We start from the raw sequence: 16,216 nt of genomic DNA, 5'->3' as shown, positions 1-16,216 counted from the left end.
TTTAAACTATAAGTGCATTTTTATGGTGAGATTTGCATTTTTTTTTCCAAATTCCCATTAATTTGGCTTACTGGAAAGTGTTCATTATTATGCCCAAACTTTTAATTACATGTCTCAGATGTGTACTTTTAATTAACTGATGACATTTTCTTTGTTCAATTATTGTAGTTCAATACAACTGTCGTAAACTTATAAATTTTAATTAAAGCTGCTCCAATCTCCAGCTATATAACGTTCACATAGGAATTTGCCAAAAGGCTTAGCAGTAAGTAAGCCAACAGTGAATAATCCCTGAATTGCCAGTGGGATTTGTTTAACAAATTAACATTTGTGTGCAGATAATGAGGTTCTACAATTTAACACATCCAGCAAAGATTTAGCACAATCATGTTTTAAAAAATTAGTAATACTCTGCAATTTACTTAATTAGTTATCACATTACTATTCTGTATTAGGTGGTGAAAGAGAGGAGGATTTACACATTCACTAGAACACACACATCCACCGGAAGAGTATTTTATATGCTGCAGGAATTTATTTGTATCAGAATATGATGCAAAGTTCGTTCTGAGGTTCATCCTTCCCTCCTCAGTTTTTAAGCCAGAATCCAAAGGAAATTCCCTGACTCCTGGGGAAGCCTCCAGCTGTGGGGACCCTGCAGAAGCACCTCTTCATGAGGCTGAAATGACTGGCAGCCCCTAAGCTTTCCAAAGGGAATGTATGTAAAATGACAACTTGTGAGATCGACTCAAAGCTGTTGGAGTCGTATAATATGCAAGAATCGACAAGGGCAATCAAAGCCTCTAAGAAAGAAAGAGTCAGCCAAGCTGAAATGATCACTAGACGTTTATATTTTGCAGATGGGTTTGGACTGGCACTCACACACCTATCGCTTCTGCAGCTTCTAGAGGAAAAGGTTTTATAGTTTTGAACAAAAAGAAAAAAGGCATAAAAAAATCATAAAATTAGGAAAATATATGAAACTTGATTGTAGGAGTTTAGCAGCTCAGTTTGATGAGTCACTTGTACAATGGATCAGAAGTATAACTGCTGCTTTTTTTAGGAACTGTTTGTGAGCACTGTAGTACAGGAGGAGGAATGCACAGGCAGCAATAGCACAGCAGATCAAAGTAAAATGATATTGAGCTGATTTTATTTTAAGATAGTAATTTTATATTTCACAGAAATGTGAGGGAATCCTTTAGCAAAACCAGTTTTCAATGTACCTATTGGAACATGGGGATTTAAAAGACGTGTAGATGTGTCACTTGGGGACGTGGTTTTGTTGTGGGCCTGGCATTGATGGGTTAAGGGTTGGACACGATCTTGCTAGATGACAGGTCAACCTGGTATGACAAAATATTTCAAATCTAGACAAAACATAATGCTGAAGCTCTAAAGCCATTAGGGAAAAACTGAGCAATTCCCAGTAAATAAAGAACGGTTTTGTTTATTCCTACATGTAGGAATGTGCAAGAATAAAGCATTATATAGACTAATTACTCTCATATGAACCTGACAGAGCAGATCAGCTCTGCCTTGAAGGCCGACAAGGAGAAGGAACGTTGTTCTGGTCTGGGTTTCACACCCCCAGTCCAACTGCAAATGGCCTGTGCAGCCCCTGCAGATAAATGTGTGTTCACTGAACACAAGGACTGAAGGACACACACAGTGTGTGTGTATTTGACTGGAAAGAGGAAATGGTTGTTGTAAAAACACTTGAGGAATTAAGCTTTGTTGACTTAATTACAGTTTCTAATGCTTTTGGGGAGTCCAGTTTAGCTTCCCTCAGTAAGATACATAATGGCCTCAGTATACCATGGATTAGATCAAACCAGGATAAAGGGCCATCTCACTGGCATGCTAGTTTGTTTCTGTTACACACGATTTATGGCCTGATGTAGATAAGAAATACAGTCTGATAAGAAATAGAGATATCTTCTTAATAGAATATTTACAGGGTCCAGGGGCTAGGCATGCAAGGAAGATGAGATGAGGATCAGCTTGAAAACTTCTTGAAAATTATCAGGAATACTAGATGGCGGCAGTGTCATTTTGAAAGATATATGGTCTTTTTTCCCACATTTCCAGCAGAGGAAAGTTATGGTGTAGGCTTCAAGGCATGGCTACCCTCATGAATTGGAAATGGCAGATAAGACATCTGGTTAACTTGAAATATGATTCTTCAAAATTTGATAAAACTGTTAAGGGGACAGAGCACTGCAGAAGAATACTCCTATCAGCAGGCATGCCTACAGTCATCAGAACCAGCTCTGTGTTGGTCTCAGCTCATAAAGGCACACTTTGGTCATGTGTGGTTCAATAAAAATTAGCTGCCGCTAAATGTTCAGGTTCCCCACAAATCAGGGGGAATTGTGGACTGTAGTGATGTCCACGCTGGCTCTCCTGATGCCTTTTAGGGCAGGCACATCATTCCATTTGGGACACAAAGCACCAGGCTGATGCTGCATCCCCAGGCCTGCTGGGCCATGGTAAAAAATTTAGCAGAAGTATATCGTGGAACCTGCTCATATCTTGCCTTTACCCACTGGTGACAAAACCTACTGCACTAATTATTTCAGCAAGGCTGAGAGATTTCAGAGGCTGGATTTAGCAGGAAAATATAAATTAAAAATAGCCATGCAATAGCAGAGCTGTGTGAGCACAGCAAGTGTTGCTGCCTGGGAAAGGGAAAACAAACTGCTGGAGGTGATCGAGCCCTATGGTTACTGCCAAAAGAAAAGGATTAAATAAAGCCCTGGGGGCTCTGCAGGACTCAGAATGGAGCTGAGTTCCAGGAGCCAAGTTATTAATTTTATTAAGCCTTTTAACCCCACAAAAGAATCAATTAAATGCCAGACATGTAAAGATGTGGGAATAAACATCCTCTCTACAGATGAGGAGGGAGTTCTGCATGCCATTTAAATCACCCACAACTTACTTCCATTCACTTGCATGTCCTCACTTAGCATGTATTGATCTCACTACATTGATAAAAATCACCACTTATCATTTATGTCAGTTCCATCAGCTGTTAGGAGCAGTTTAAAGTATAATTAATCAACTTCCAGTACAAGTAATTCTCATTTTCTAATATTTAGTCATTATTATGGACATAACTACGAACAACATTATTAACCCTCAACTACTCAGAACTGAAAGAAAAGATTACTAGGTTTGCATTCACCTGGAATTTTGCCACCACATCTCAGTCAATAAGAGGAGGCTCCACAGAAGCCACCAAGTGAGGCTAAATTACTAAACTACATATGCTAGAGTTAATTAGTAAGAAGTACTGAGGAAAACATTATGATCTAAGTCTCTGCCACAGAGATTCAGATACATAATTCTGCATTTCAGAGAGCTCTCTCTGTGCTGAAGTCACAAACCTCTCAAGATCAGGTATTTTATTTCAGAGATCAGGGTGTTGGTCTCTTCATCACAGGAGAAAATGATTCCTATCTTCAGTAGCTAATAGCTTCTGAGGAGAAGGGACCAGACAGCAAACTCTTCTCCAGCTTTTCTACTTTGAATCAAATATTTAATTATTCCTTGAAGCAGAAAATAGAACTCTACTTCTCCTTTCTCACAGAATTGCTAAGAGTACTTTTTATCACACTTTTCTTTTCTAGCCCAAACACTAATTGCACTTTGCAAGTTACAAAAGCTTATGTGTTAGGGACAAAGATTAGCTGTGAAATCACCACTTTTTACCAGAATTATTTCCCTGAAGATAAGAGATATAATTTCAAATTCCTTCAGGAAAATGAAGGATCTGAGTTCTCATCAGCCACGTCTTCCTGAGAATTAGATGTATAAAATTCCTGTTTGGTGAACTCCAGGAAGCCAAAGGCAAAAGACTGAGGTCACCAAATTTAAGCAAATTCTATGTATGCACATAAAAATTTAGAGGGAGAACTGAGACAAAAAGAGAACAAGTGTATGGGCTTTTCCCAGATATGTAGTTTGACTGTGCCTTATGCTTTACAATTCCATTTGTCCACCTCAACACCTGAGTCTTTATACTGAATACTTACTTATTGGCTCCCTTTTCTGGGATGCAGTTTAATTCACTGAGACACATAAGTGAAAAGCACTATTGATTATGAAGATAAATTTGCATGACATATTCTGATGTTTTGCACACCATTTATGTGCAAACAAAGCAAATAAGTTACAAAGAGAAAAATATCACAAGCAGGTAATAAATCCAAACATTTAAGGCAGGTATAACAGTAATATAGAGCTGTTCAGAAATATTTACCAAGGAGAGAAGCTCCACAGGTTCCTCCATTCTGGCAGTAGTTGTAGCAATGGTTTGTTTCACACCTTTCACCAGAGTAACTTGGCCAGCAGTGACATCGAGGATCCCCCTTCTCGTTTATAATGCACTTTCCTCCATTCTCACAGGTTAATTTACAGGTGCCATCTGCAACAAGAGCACACACAGAGCGGTTCAACAACCCCACTTCATGGAACTGGCAAAACAAAGCCTTGTCTCTCAAACAGAGCTAGAGACCTCTGTCAGTAGGTGGTGGTGGGGAATATCACTTTTCAAAATTGAGAAAGTAAATTATCAGTTCTGTTTCCACAGTGCTGGTAAAAAACAACACACTTAGGAGATCATAAGTCCCAGAAAGGCTGTCAGGAGCTGCAGAGTTGGTGGGAGCTTGCACCCTACTGAGCTGGGAGCCTGTGCATGGCACACCCAATTATGTCACCACCCTAGGATCTAAGTTATTAATGATAGTATGAATTCTTGTTTGAAACTATTAAGAACTAGAAAACTGAATGGTGGTTTCATCTGGGAAACCTCAGGAAACTTCCCAGTCATTTGCTGGTGATCTCAGCCTTTTTCTATTCATTGTTTTTGGATCTCTCTTCCACTCTCTCTATTAACCAACAGCCTTTTCAACTGAGCCTTATCCAGAACTTTTAAAAGGAAATTACTCAGCTTTTAAATCCTCCTCAAAAAATGATGTTTGCATACTAACTTGTTGCTCCCAAATCACATTTCCTGATAATTTCTTTTTCTCATCTGCTCAGACTGTAAAATCCCTGAGAAGTGGTACTGCCTGCTGCTCTGCATTCACTGACTGCTGATGGCACTGCTGATGGCACATCTTGGAGGTGAGGTGTTAGGTGACAGAAATTCTGATTAGGCCAGATTCAATCTTCCTATAAAGCTGTTTTATAATTAGAGTTATGCCTCTCTTGGAAACACGTTGAAAAGTAAACCTCTATTCATTTCAGTGAACAGGTTATAAAATCATGCAATGATACCAACAAGAAATTAATTATAGACTAGCATAATATGCTCAAACATCCAAATACCTGTAATTCTAAAGAAAGAGGCAAGCACCTTTCCAGCCCAAAACATGTTTCGAGAAATGAAACCTCTCATTTCTCAAACAGCAAAACAAATCCTGTGCAGCCAGACTACTTCCTGACTAATCCAGTATTTTAGCCTACATGGCTTTAAACGAGAGGGATACCACAAGCACTGAGAATTCTCCAGTAATACATCCACCAGCTGCAGGTGTTTTGCTGAGTTCATCTCGTTTAGTCAAACAATTGATGAGGAACTGACTGATGTGACACAAGTACATCAACTCCTTTCATGTCCAAACGCACTGTGTTGCAAAATTGCAGAATTTAGGAATGTCACATGTCCTCTACCTGAACAGACCTCTCCAGCACAGATTCTGCAGAGCCCAGTAATGCACCTGTGCTTATGCAGAGCCCTTTCTTGGGATGCACCCAAATCTCTCTTTCCTGCCTGTGTACGCCCCTCCTCTGCAGGGTCTGCTGCCTCCTTTCACAACCAGTGCTGATGTGGTGCAGACATCTAACCTGAGATCAAATCTAATTAAACAAAACTTCTGGAAACTCTCATCTTTCTTTGATGAGATTGTACCTTTCTCAAATGAAGCTGAAACTAGATAGCAAATCTAAAAGTTACTGTGGTGGACTGGCTGGCACATTGTCACTTCATGGCTGTTTATAAAAAAAACCTTGAAATCCTATTTGCACTTAATTTTTTTGGTACCCACCCTGGATGCACCTGCTGTAACAAAGCTATTTTGTATTTAGGAGTTTGAGGATGCTTCAGTGTTTTATTTATTTGGGTGGTTCATTAAATCCTTTGATGTTCCATGAACCATTCTTCAGTTACTCATTATACAAGTTGTTTGAACGGATAATGTAGCATATCTTATCAGAGAGGAGGTCTATTTTTGTTTTGCTTATCTTATCTCTTTTTCCTATCATTAGTCATGAGTTTATGGAGCAGAACTTGGTAAAAACAGAATAAATAACAGTGAAGTACAGACAACTGCTCATTTTTATAAACCTTTCTGACAGTGCATTAAAAACATGCTCCTCTAGAGCAATTCCACAGAATTAAGACATAAAATCTGAAAAAAACCCAAAACAAAACAAAAGGCAATTACTACTGTTTTTTTTCTCTATGAAACAATTTAAATTCAAGAGTTCCAACAGAAATCTAATACGAATCAAAGTTACTTCAACAATTTTGGACTTTAAGTAAACCAAGAAATAGGACTGAAAGATTCAATGGATAAGCCAGTTGTAAAATACTACTTTAGACTTTAACAATACAGGGGTACTAATGCTGCTGCTTTGTTGTCTGATAGTAAACACAGGAAACAAATTATGCTTGCAGATTCACATCAACTGAGTACAAAAGGAGATCAGATGCTATGGTGTGGGAGACATGAGCAGAATGGTCCCATAGGAGAAGGCAGAAAGAAAAAGAATACAGGAGAGGAGCAAAGAAGAGCTGGTCTAAAAAGCTGAATGCAGTTAATTTGAATTACTGAATAAAGACCTCTGAAAGAAGAGCATGTACACACTCTTGGAACAAAGTTTGTTTTTTTTTTTAGAAAAAGTAAAATCAGAAAAGTATCTAGCTCGAGACAATTCTGTGTTGCTCTGAGCTTGCTGGAACTTGGACTCAAAGGCCTCCCAGCTGCTCTTTTCATTTCTGAAATGTCAGAAGTAAATAATTTCACTTGTTTCCCTACCCCTAGTTTAGTTACTGGACCTCCAACGTGAAAGAAAGGATGACAGGTCATGTTATTTTATATATTCTCTCCTAATCTAGTTATTTAGTCTCCTGCTGACTTGATTTGCCCATTCCAATCTTAACGTACTGCTAATAAAGAATCAAATAATTTTAACTTGCAAGTTTTCTTATGTTTTTCTTCCCAAAATGACTGACACAAACATTAATGGAGTTAGGCTTATCTGCTTCATCCTTGACTCTCTTCTTCTCCTCAAAGTAAAAGGAAAATCTTACACAGAAGAAACGCTGGTACAACAGCAAACAGCCTTTATAGAGATGAATGCACCTACTAAAGACAGAGTGCAGAGTTCTAATATTATGGTAAGGTTTTATAAATATTCATGTCCTTATAGATGCAAATCTTTCTACCTGCCAGTCTTCCATATGTTGAAATGTATCAGAACATTGATATCCCCAAATTTTGTCTGAATGCTATAAGAGAGGTGCTACTCTCTGTTTTCCCTTCACACTTTTTTTTCCTTTTAAAAATGCTTGCTTTACAATTTTAGAAGGAAGAGAAGGTCTAAGAAAAGGATGCACGGTAAGAATAAAAAATAACAGACATCCATTTTCTTCTGTTCTGGGAAACACCATTCCCAACACTAACCCCTTTGTAAACACAGGAGATATGCTGTAAATTTTTATTTTTTTTTTCAAATCAGAAGCAGATTTCTGTTCTGTTTGATATCTAGGAAGGCTGAAAGCAGGACAAACCCTGCAAAAGATAGCATGGTTTGAACTGCCATAGCTTTTGCTCCCTTAGGCAGACACTGGGTGGAAAAGAAGGTACACAGGGATTAACCTTTCCATCCCCAGCCGAAGCACCTGCTCTGCCTGAAATCCTCACGTGCAGTGGGCAAGTCCCCACAGAAACGTGGGGAAGGAAACAACACGATAAATTAAATGTTTCATCTCTGTTGAGAAGCAACACCAGATCTGAGCCTTTGTAATTTTACCTCCGGCTTTCCATGCAGCCAAGAGAGCAGAAATATTCCCCTCTTAACAGGAAAGTGATAAACGTGAAACTCCAGAACGGGGAACTCTTGGAAGTGTTCATTACTCCTGCTCAGTCAGCTGCAGTACTCACTGTCTTCCTCCAGTGCAAGTCTCTCCTCTTTCATCCTCATTTTTAGCTTCATTGTGCTACAGGCAATTAGATACAAGAAACCTAATGGATGCAAATCCAGGGGTCTCTTTTAGGAAAATGAAGTTGTACTCTGCCCATTGGAAAACTAAAGGGTAGTTTTCAGTTCTAAACTGAAAGTCAGGCCTGCTATAGCAAGTAACCCTCAAAAAAAACAACTTGAAAACCCCAAATCAAACCCAAAAGCTGTTTCTCGTGGGTTGCGTGAGAAGCTGGTGAAACAGCTGTTTGAGACAATCTGGATTCAGTCTGAAAGAAAGCCACTGAGTATTCAATATTTAGTATTCCTCACATAGGACTTTACGAAGAAAAAGCAGCTCAACGGATCCAGCTGGTAGTAATATCATGCAGGATTTTAGGACAGCTAATTTTCTTCTGTTAAAAAAAAAGAAAAACAACAAACAACCCAGGATATGGTCATAAGAAACAGATCAAGACTGAGATTACCTTGCAGTCACCAACCTTTATAGTAGTCAGACTGAGAAGCAATTGCACACAGGCATCTGTACAATAATAATGCTAAAACCTACCAAAAAGAAGAATGGCATAATAATGCTGACAGTGATCATTATTTGTTGGAAGACATTTTCCACAAGGATAGAGACATATGTATTGTCAAAACAGCATCTTCAGCCACAAGCTCTCCTGGGGGCACTATTTAAGATGGATGGGAACTGGAGATGGCTGTGCCATTTTGATGCTGTCAAGTCATGGAAATCTGATCCTTATACATTTTACAAGACTCAAAACAGCTAAAGGCACTAAAAAATATTAAGAATGTTCAATAAATGACTGTTTCCTATTGTAACTTGGATTATATGTTATTTGAAAATACAGTTTAGTCACATTAGTCACATTAGTTCTTGATATCCACAATTGGTACTAATTTTTGAAAGTAAGAAATTTCTTACATAACATGAAATAGCCACTATGCAAGTACAGAACAATCAGAACCTTTGCCTTCTATTGCTGCATGAATGACATCCACTAAAGGAGATTAAAAAAATGAGTTTTCAGATCTTTAAATGAGTGGTATTTTATTGCTGAACACATAAGGTAAAAAGTATATAAATCACTGTAAGCTATCTACCATACCTATTGCAGTGTGATCAAACTAGTAGCCAAACCAAAAGAATACATCAGCAAAAAGTGTTTCACAGATTTGTCTCAAATTACCATCCTTTGGGATTTTGTTCTTTTAGGGAAAAACCAGAAGACCACCAAAATCAAGAGAAATATTTTGACTGACTTGCCTGAAATGAGGATTTTAATGCAGACCAATAAAAAAATATGACTATATAACCTCTCTGTGGATTTCTAGATCACTCTTCTGCAATATACAGTAAGTAAAGCAGGAATTTCTGGTTTGAGTTACTGACATCCATAACTGTGCCAAAATGCTCTGAGACAACAAAGGCAGTGTAATGGTGGATTTAAATAAAGTGAATGTTTGTGGAATATTTCATATATGTTTTATAGATCTTCATCAGAAAAAGAACAAAAGACTACAGCTCCTAATTTTTTTATGCCATACTGTATAACTACCTAAAGTGAAAGAACCTGGTTTATAAATTGACTTGTCTTTTGTTTGCAGGCTATTAGTGACCTATTAATGGCAAGTGGACTGCAAGTCAGCCTTTAATTATAAACCTGCATTAATTCAAGATGCTGATCTTGAGGTCAGCTCTGATCTTCCCAGGAATCTCTGCTGATCCTTGGAAGTCTAAGTGAAGTGTCAGCATGATACAGCTGCTTAACATCCACTTGATACTTTAAAAAAAAGAAAAAAAGAAAATAGTGCAAAACCACACACTTGTTAGAGTGCTACGATACAGAGTTTTTTTTCAATTCATAATTTATAATCTGTGAGGCTACAAAACCTGCAATCTATACTACAAAAATAATATGCCAGGAAAAAAATGTACAAAAAAGCCTACGCGAGACATTACTTGAAATATAATTGTAAACAAAAAAAAACAAACCTAAGAAACACTTATTCAGCAGCCCTTTAAAAAGTCATAATAGATATTGCAGCTGTGGGAAGATACTGAAAATTATCAATATATTAAAAATGCTTCTCTAGGCATTTTCTGCCTATCCATAAAAATTTATAACCAGCAGTGAAGTAATTTAAAAGCCTCTTCACTTCTCTCTCAAAAAAACCCACACCTTTCTAAAAACATTACCATGGCTTAATCCTTTGCCCCATTAGTAAAACTGTAGCATTGCTGAAATTATGGACTCAAATTACTGCAATTCAGCAGTGAAAAACAATATCCTTTTATTTCTCCATTCTTCAGCACCTAAGTAGTAACTATGGGTAATTTGAAATAATTTTTTCTGTGGTGCTGTATCAGCATAAAATCTTGACAAGACACTTGGAGAGGCAGGGAGGTTGTTTAGAGTTGGGAGGTTTACTAACACGTGGTCCTAAAACACAGTTCTGCTGATTCCATATTTGAAGACTAGGCAGTGTAGATTGGTGAGATTTTCTCCACACCATTGTGACATTTCAGGGAAATTCATTTAAATGCTAAATTAAGTACTGAGAATCTCGACAAAATATCTACCACTTAACACTTTTGAGCCTGAAATTAAACATCAGAAAAACATCCTAATATGTATGACACACATAAGAAATACTATTCTGTGACTTCTACAACATTTTAAAATTCAAGCTGGCTAAGAATTCATTCCAGCAGTTGGCCCATCTTAGGTTCAGCTTAAATTAGGGTGAAAACAGTTTTAAAGTACTTAATATTCCTCTATGAAAAAGAATACTTTCCCCACCCTAAAATGCAGCAAGAACTTAGAAGCTCTTTTCCCATGAAGTCTGGTTTCCTGCGTCTTGATATTAGTCATTATAGATGTTACCAAAAGATACAATTTTAGATTAAAATATTTCCGCTGTTTTTTTCTTTCTTTGCCTGTTACTTCAAAGCCATTATTATTTGCTATGTTGCTTTCACTGCCCTTTAACTGTTGCTGCAGTGTAAGGAGAGGTGTTTCTTGATATTCTTTAAGGTTATTTTTTTTTTTTTTGCTCCTAAATGGGTAATGTTTAATTTGGGATCCAAAACATTTCAGAGTCTTTCAAGCTTCTTTTGGTCAATATGTACATATCATCACTTTTAAATATCATCTTGTAGCACTCCAGTTGAAAGCTCAATTTTTATTTTGATGAATATTAGCAGGTTTTGGTTTTTTGTTTTTTGTTTTTTTTTTTTTTGAATCAGGGATTTTGCTTCTCCATCTTTTCTTCCCATTTCAGCTCAGTAATACATATATTGAACAATATTACGAAACTGGACTCTCAGACAACTCAGCCTTTTGCAATGACAAAAAGTGACTAGCTGTTTATTTTCTAATTCTCATGCAGTTTTCAATACCTACCTAAGAGGCTTTGATCAATGCATGTTCCATTCATCAATGATTTTCCTTCTGGACAAGCACATGTTGCACCAGAAGGGTTGAGTAAACAAATGAATTCACATGTCAGGTCCAAGCATGGGTTAGGCACTGTTTAAAAAGATAAAATAATGGAAATATTGATTTTATTTATTTATTTATTTTAGAATTTACAACTTTGCTCTAAAGCTGGAACAAGGTAAACAATCAGATATAAAAATTCTGATGCACTTCCAGTTTCCAGGATCTCAACAGCTTAAAGTCCATTAACACACTCAAACAGCAGTGCAAGACTCATTGAAGGATAGACTTTACTCCAGTAACAAAAAAAGATATTGGTAATACAGAGCAAAAAACTTCATCTGCTTTTAGCTAGAGGTATTTGTATTCAGTTCTCTTCTAATATTTTTATGTCTCATTTACATTGTAGGTACAAAAGGCGTTTGTGTACACATTTGTCCAAAGTCCTTTCAAATGAAAGTGAAAACACATCAAACAAACTAAACCAAACTTATACAAAGATATATACAACTAAATCCATTTTCAGTTTGTGCAATCAGCTTCTGGTTTATATTTATACAACTTGGTTACTTCCCCCCACAGCCCTTCCCCCCCCAGGTGAATGTGCTCAATATTGAGTTTACAGTAATCATGCTTACTCACAGTCCATCTGTTTGTAGCGGTGAAAAATCAAGGCACTTTTTGCTTTATCAACATCCACACTTAGATATTCTACAAGGCTCCTGCCAAATTTGTGCACTCTAAATGCACCATTTTTAGGACCTGCTCCATATATGTAATCCTCAAAAATGTCGATTCTATGTGGATGCAGCAAACCTTGAATAAAAATGGGTAATAAATAAAAATTCACATCACATTCAAATAATAAATAACTTTGTCTTCATAATAACTTCAATTGCATTTCTACGATTACCACCTAAAGACATTACCATTATTCAGACAGCTGGTTTTGTACCCACAAAGGCTGTCTAGAAAAAGCAAATCTGCATAAAAGGAACTCCTTCACACTGCAAGCAACTAAAATCTCAAGCATTCTATTAGTTTTCCACACAGTTCAGCCTCAGATACTGGCTGGTTATTGAAAAGTGGGGAAACTCTAGGGTACCAACTTGTTAATTAGAACATCCTCAGGTACAACACTTTAACTAGAAGTATGTCACAAGGAAGAAACAGATAATTTTGCTTTAAATCAAAGGAAATACTTCAGCTCCTTCTTCACATATTTGAAATGCTAGTTTTTGTACTACACGTTTTAATTCATAATTGTGGTAAATTAATGCAAAATAAATTGTTAACTCTACTAATTCCTCATTTTTAAGAGCTGTGAGGGCCTATTAGACCACATAGTTTGATTTCCCATGCACAGCTGGCTGTGGAATTTCACACATTCACCCATGTAACAAGGTAATGGCTTCTGATCAAAACTTCTTTGCCAGAGATCTCTCTCTTCTTGGAGACATAAAGAAACAGAATCTATCATTCCTTGTGATACTTTCTCCCTGCTATTATCTCCATTTACACTAAAACCGGTTTTGTATTTCAGTTGTATTTATTTAATTTCAACTATCAGCCTCTATTTCTTCCAGCTGTCCTTTCATGCTATCAATACTTTGTACTCAGTACTTTATTTCAATAAAAATATTTCTGAATTCTAAAGCATTATTTTACATTTATTTAATTAAATGGGTTGAAGCTTTTAGTCTCATTGCAAAGCAATTTCTAAACTCCTTCAAATGTCCTTTGGTTCGATGTTAGAGGAGGTGGTTGTCAGATTCCTACACTCAAAGGGATCTTTATTCAGATGACTACCTTCATGTTGTGGAAGAATATGCTTTAAGACTAAAATAGGATGATTTAAATCTGGTCCTGCCTAATCTGGATTGTGGGAGTATTCTCCTAGTATATTCCAAAATACCCTAGTGGATTCTGGACAATGAGTTACAAAACATATAATATCATAATAAACATATTATACACATATTATATACATAATATCACCCTGATGAAATGCCAGCACCAATTGCCCACTAAGCAATTCTCCTCAAAAGCCTGCTATCAAATACTCTTTTTTTAAATGTCTTCTCTCTCTTTTCTACTCATAAATTGTTATTTAACATATAGTTAAAAAAATGACAAGCAGTTCCATAAAAAACAAAGTTTGCTTAACCAGAATCTCTTTTCTTATCAAGGGAACTTTCCTCATTCACATTCAGTTAGGAGAATTCCGTGATTACTCGCTGACCTGAAAGCCAAGCCCATTATTTCTCCCAAAACTGATTCAGATCAACTGTTCTACAAACTCTCCAGCTCCTGTTCAAGGCAGACAGCTCTAATTTCTTAGTCAAGTTTCTCCTGTTGCTGCATAAGTCCAAGTGAGACCAAACCCAAATATCAACCACAGTGTTATTCGATCTTACCTAAGCTAATGATTAGGTAAAAAACTTGGAGATTTGCATATATCATTGAATCATTGTTCTCTGAAGGTAATTTTATTAGACTCCCTTAAAGCTAAAAATATCTTATTTTAAACATCTATTTTTTCCAATAATACTGAACCATTGTCTAATAAAACCAACAAATATTACTTAATAATAACTGCTTTCTGTTTACACCCTTTCTCTGAATAGTGAAACTTCAGCCAAATAAAATAAAATAGGAACCAGGTCACAGAAAAGCTCTCCATACCTTGTTTAGTGCTCACAGACACAACTGAATCTGAGCCATCAAAAAGGACACTGCCAATAACAGATAATTCAAAATCAGCCCAGAACAGGCGCTGACTGAACTGATCAACTACGAGGCCTACAAAGAAGATAAAGTTCAAATAGGTATATAAAACCTGGAAAAAAAATGTTATTTTTATGTTAACTGTACATTTGTATATCATTCATATCTTTGTGTACACAAAAAAGGGCAACAATGAAAAAAAAAACTCAACTGGAAACTAAGGAGAATAAAATGTAACAATTTCTACTTAAACCTTCCTCTTGAGGCAATGGTGTTTTTTATTTTCTTTGCTTTACTTGTGTTTTTTTCACTTTCTTTAACTTACTATGCCAAGGTCAGTACCTTTCCTAACCCTTTATCCTCAGTGGGTAGGGATATGTACCAGGTGGGAATTAAAAATGGAATCTAATCCTCTACCTTGCTTTACCACCAGAAATCCATTGTTCCAATAGATTTCTAAGCAGCAGCACTGGTTTCATTGTATGTTAGAAACAAGGCATTTAAAATTTACAGAATTTTCCTAACTTACCAGTTTCCACAAGTATATATGTTCTTGTTCTTATCACCAACACTTCACAAGCAGTAATTATTATAGAATTAAAAATCAGATTATTTCAACTACATTAGTGCTGCAGGACTTACACAGCAATATTGATGGATGTGTATATATTCAGTCATATATGAAAAGAAAGCACGAGAGTGAGTGACAGAGAGCACAAACCAGAATAAAAAGCAGATGACATTGTGACTACCCAGCCTCTAGGCAATAACAAAATAGTTAAATCAAATAGCCCCTGTTTCATAGGGGATGATTAAATGATTAATATGCTATTTTGGATCATGTCAAAACCTTCAGCCTGAAAAAAATATTTCAACCATAAAATAATTTTGGTCTGAGCTTTTGAAGTTGTAGTGTATTTTTAATAAGAATAGGAAAAAAAGTATTTTTCTTCCTATTTATGTATGTAGGTAAGTCAGAAAAAGATACATCAAAAGAAATTATACATAACAGCAAAAAAATACTCCTTTTTAAGGTCATAAATTAATCAGCTAGAGATAGATGAGAGGAAGTGGAGAAAGTGACTCATAAAGTAGTGAAATATGTTTACATTTCAAACTCCATTAAAAAAAGAAAAAAAAAAATCCCTTTAAAAGAAACACTGATGTTCAGGGATACAGCTAAAGAGAATAATTTCTGGTAAAAGGCAATCACAGTGTGTCAGTTCCTTGCGATTCATGGTACCTGTAAGTGGGAATGTTTTAGGAGCAGTCCTCACTCTCCAGCTTTAAATTATTCTTTGCATATTCATAAGAATATTTAAATACTATACTATTAAATAAATAACATTCTCAGTGTATTCATTTTTCACAGTATCAGAGATAAGACACTGCGAAAAAAAAAATTTCTTTTTGTTTTATACATCTAGAACTCCTGTGTAAGTCATTTCTATGGAAATCCTATGAAGTCAAGCCCAAATGCTTAAACTCTTCCTTCTTCTTACATGAAATAGGAAAGGCATATGCAGTAAAAAATTTAGGAGCAGTAAATTTATGAGTAGTAACGTCTTATTTGGGAGGAAACATGAAAGGTTTGGATTCTTTCTTTGCATTTCCTCTACAAAGACATGGATCTGTGTGAAATACCTGACAAAAAATTAAAAGACTCCATAAAAATCTACTTTCTACCATGAAGTAAAGGAAGAAAAAAACCACAGGTGAATGTCACAGAAATGTTTTCAGGCAGTGAGTACAGGAAAATGCAATACCCTGGCAAGCCATTTGTGAAATTCCCTCTTTGCAAAGACTGCTCATATTTTTGTAATTCTGCT

The 16,216-nt window shown here is 36.3% G+C and overlaps 1 protein-coding gene across 6 annotated transcripts in view; it reads right to left on the bottom strand.

Annotated features, from left to right (window-relative positions):
- LRP1B (LDL receptor related protein 1B) overlaps window positions 1-16,216 on the bottom strand; it is a 671,639-nt gene that overhangs the window by 33,024 nt on the left and 622,399 nt on the right. For 5 of the 6 annotated variants that reach the window (XM_027900055.1, XM_027900058.1, XM_027900056.1 and 2 more), the window contains exons 79-82: window positions 14,346-14,462; window positions 12,303-12,476; window positions 11,625-11,750; window positions 4,265-4,429 (exon numbers count right to left, since the gene is read on the bottom strand). In XM_027900055.1, coding sequence (XP_027755856.1) covers window positions 4,265-4,429; window positions 11,625-11,750; window positions 12,303-12,476; window positions 14,346-14,462 — 582 coding nt within the window. Of the gene's footprint in view, window positions 1-4,264; window positions 4,430-11,624; window positions 11,751-12,298; window positions 12,477-14,345; window positions 14,463-16,216 lie in introns of those variants that run through there. The other variant, XM_027900060.1, reaches the window with a different exon arrangement.

This window comes from Empidonax traillii, unplaced genomic scaffold (assembly GCF_003031625.1).
Source record: "Empidonax traillii isolate 1590-97213 ecotype Southwest subspecies unplaced genomic scaffold, ASM303162v1 scaffold702:size1046427, whole genome shotgun sequence".
NCBI classification, from domain to species: domain Eukaryota; kingdom Metazoa; phylum Chordata; class Aves; order Passeriformes; family Tyrannidae; genus Empidonax; species Empidonax traillii.
The sequence above is the reverse complement of the archived record's forward strand: the minus strand, read 5'-3'. Positions and strand labels throughout refer to the sequence as shown.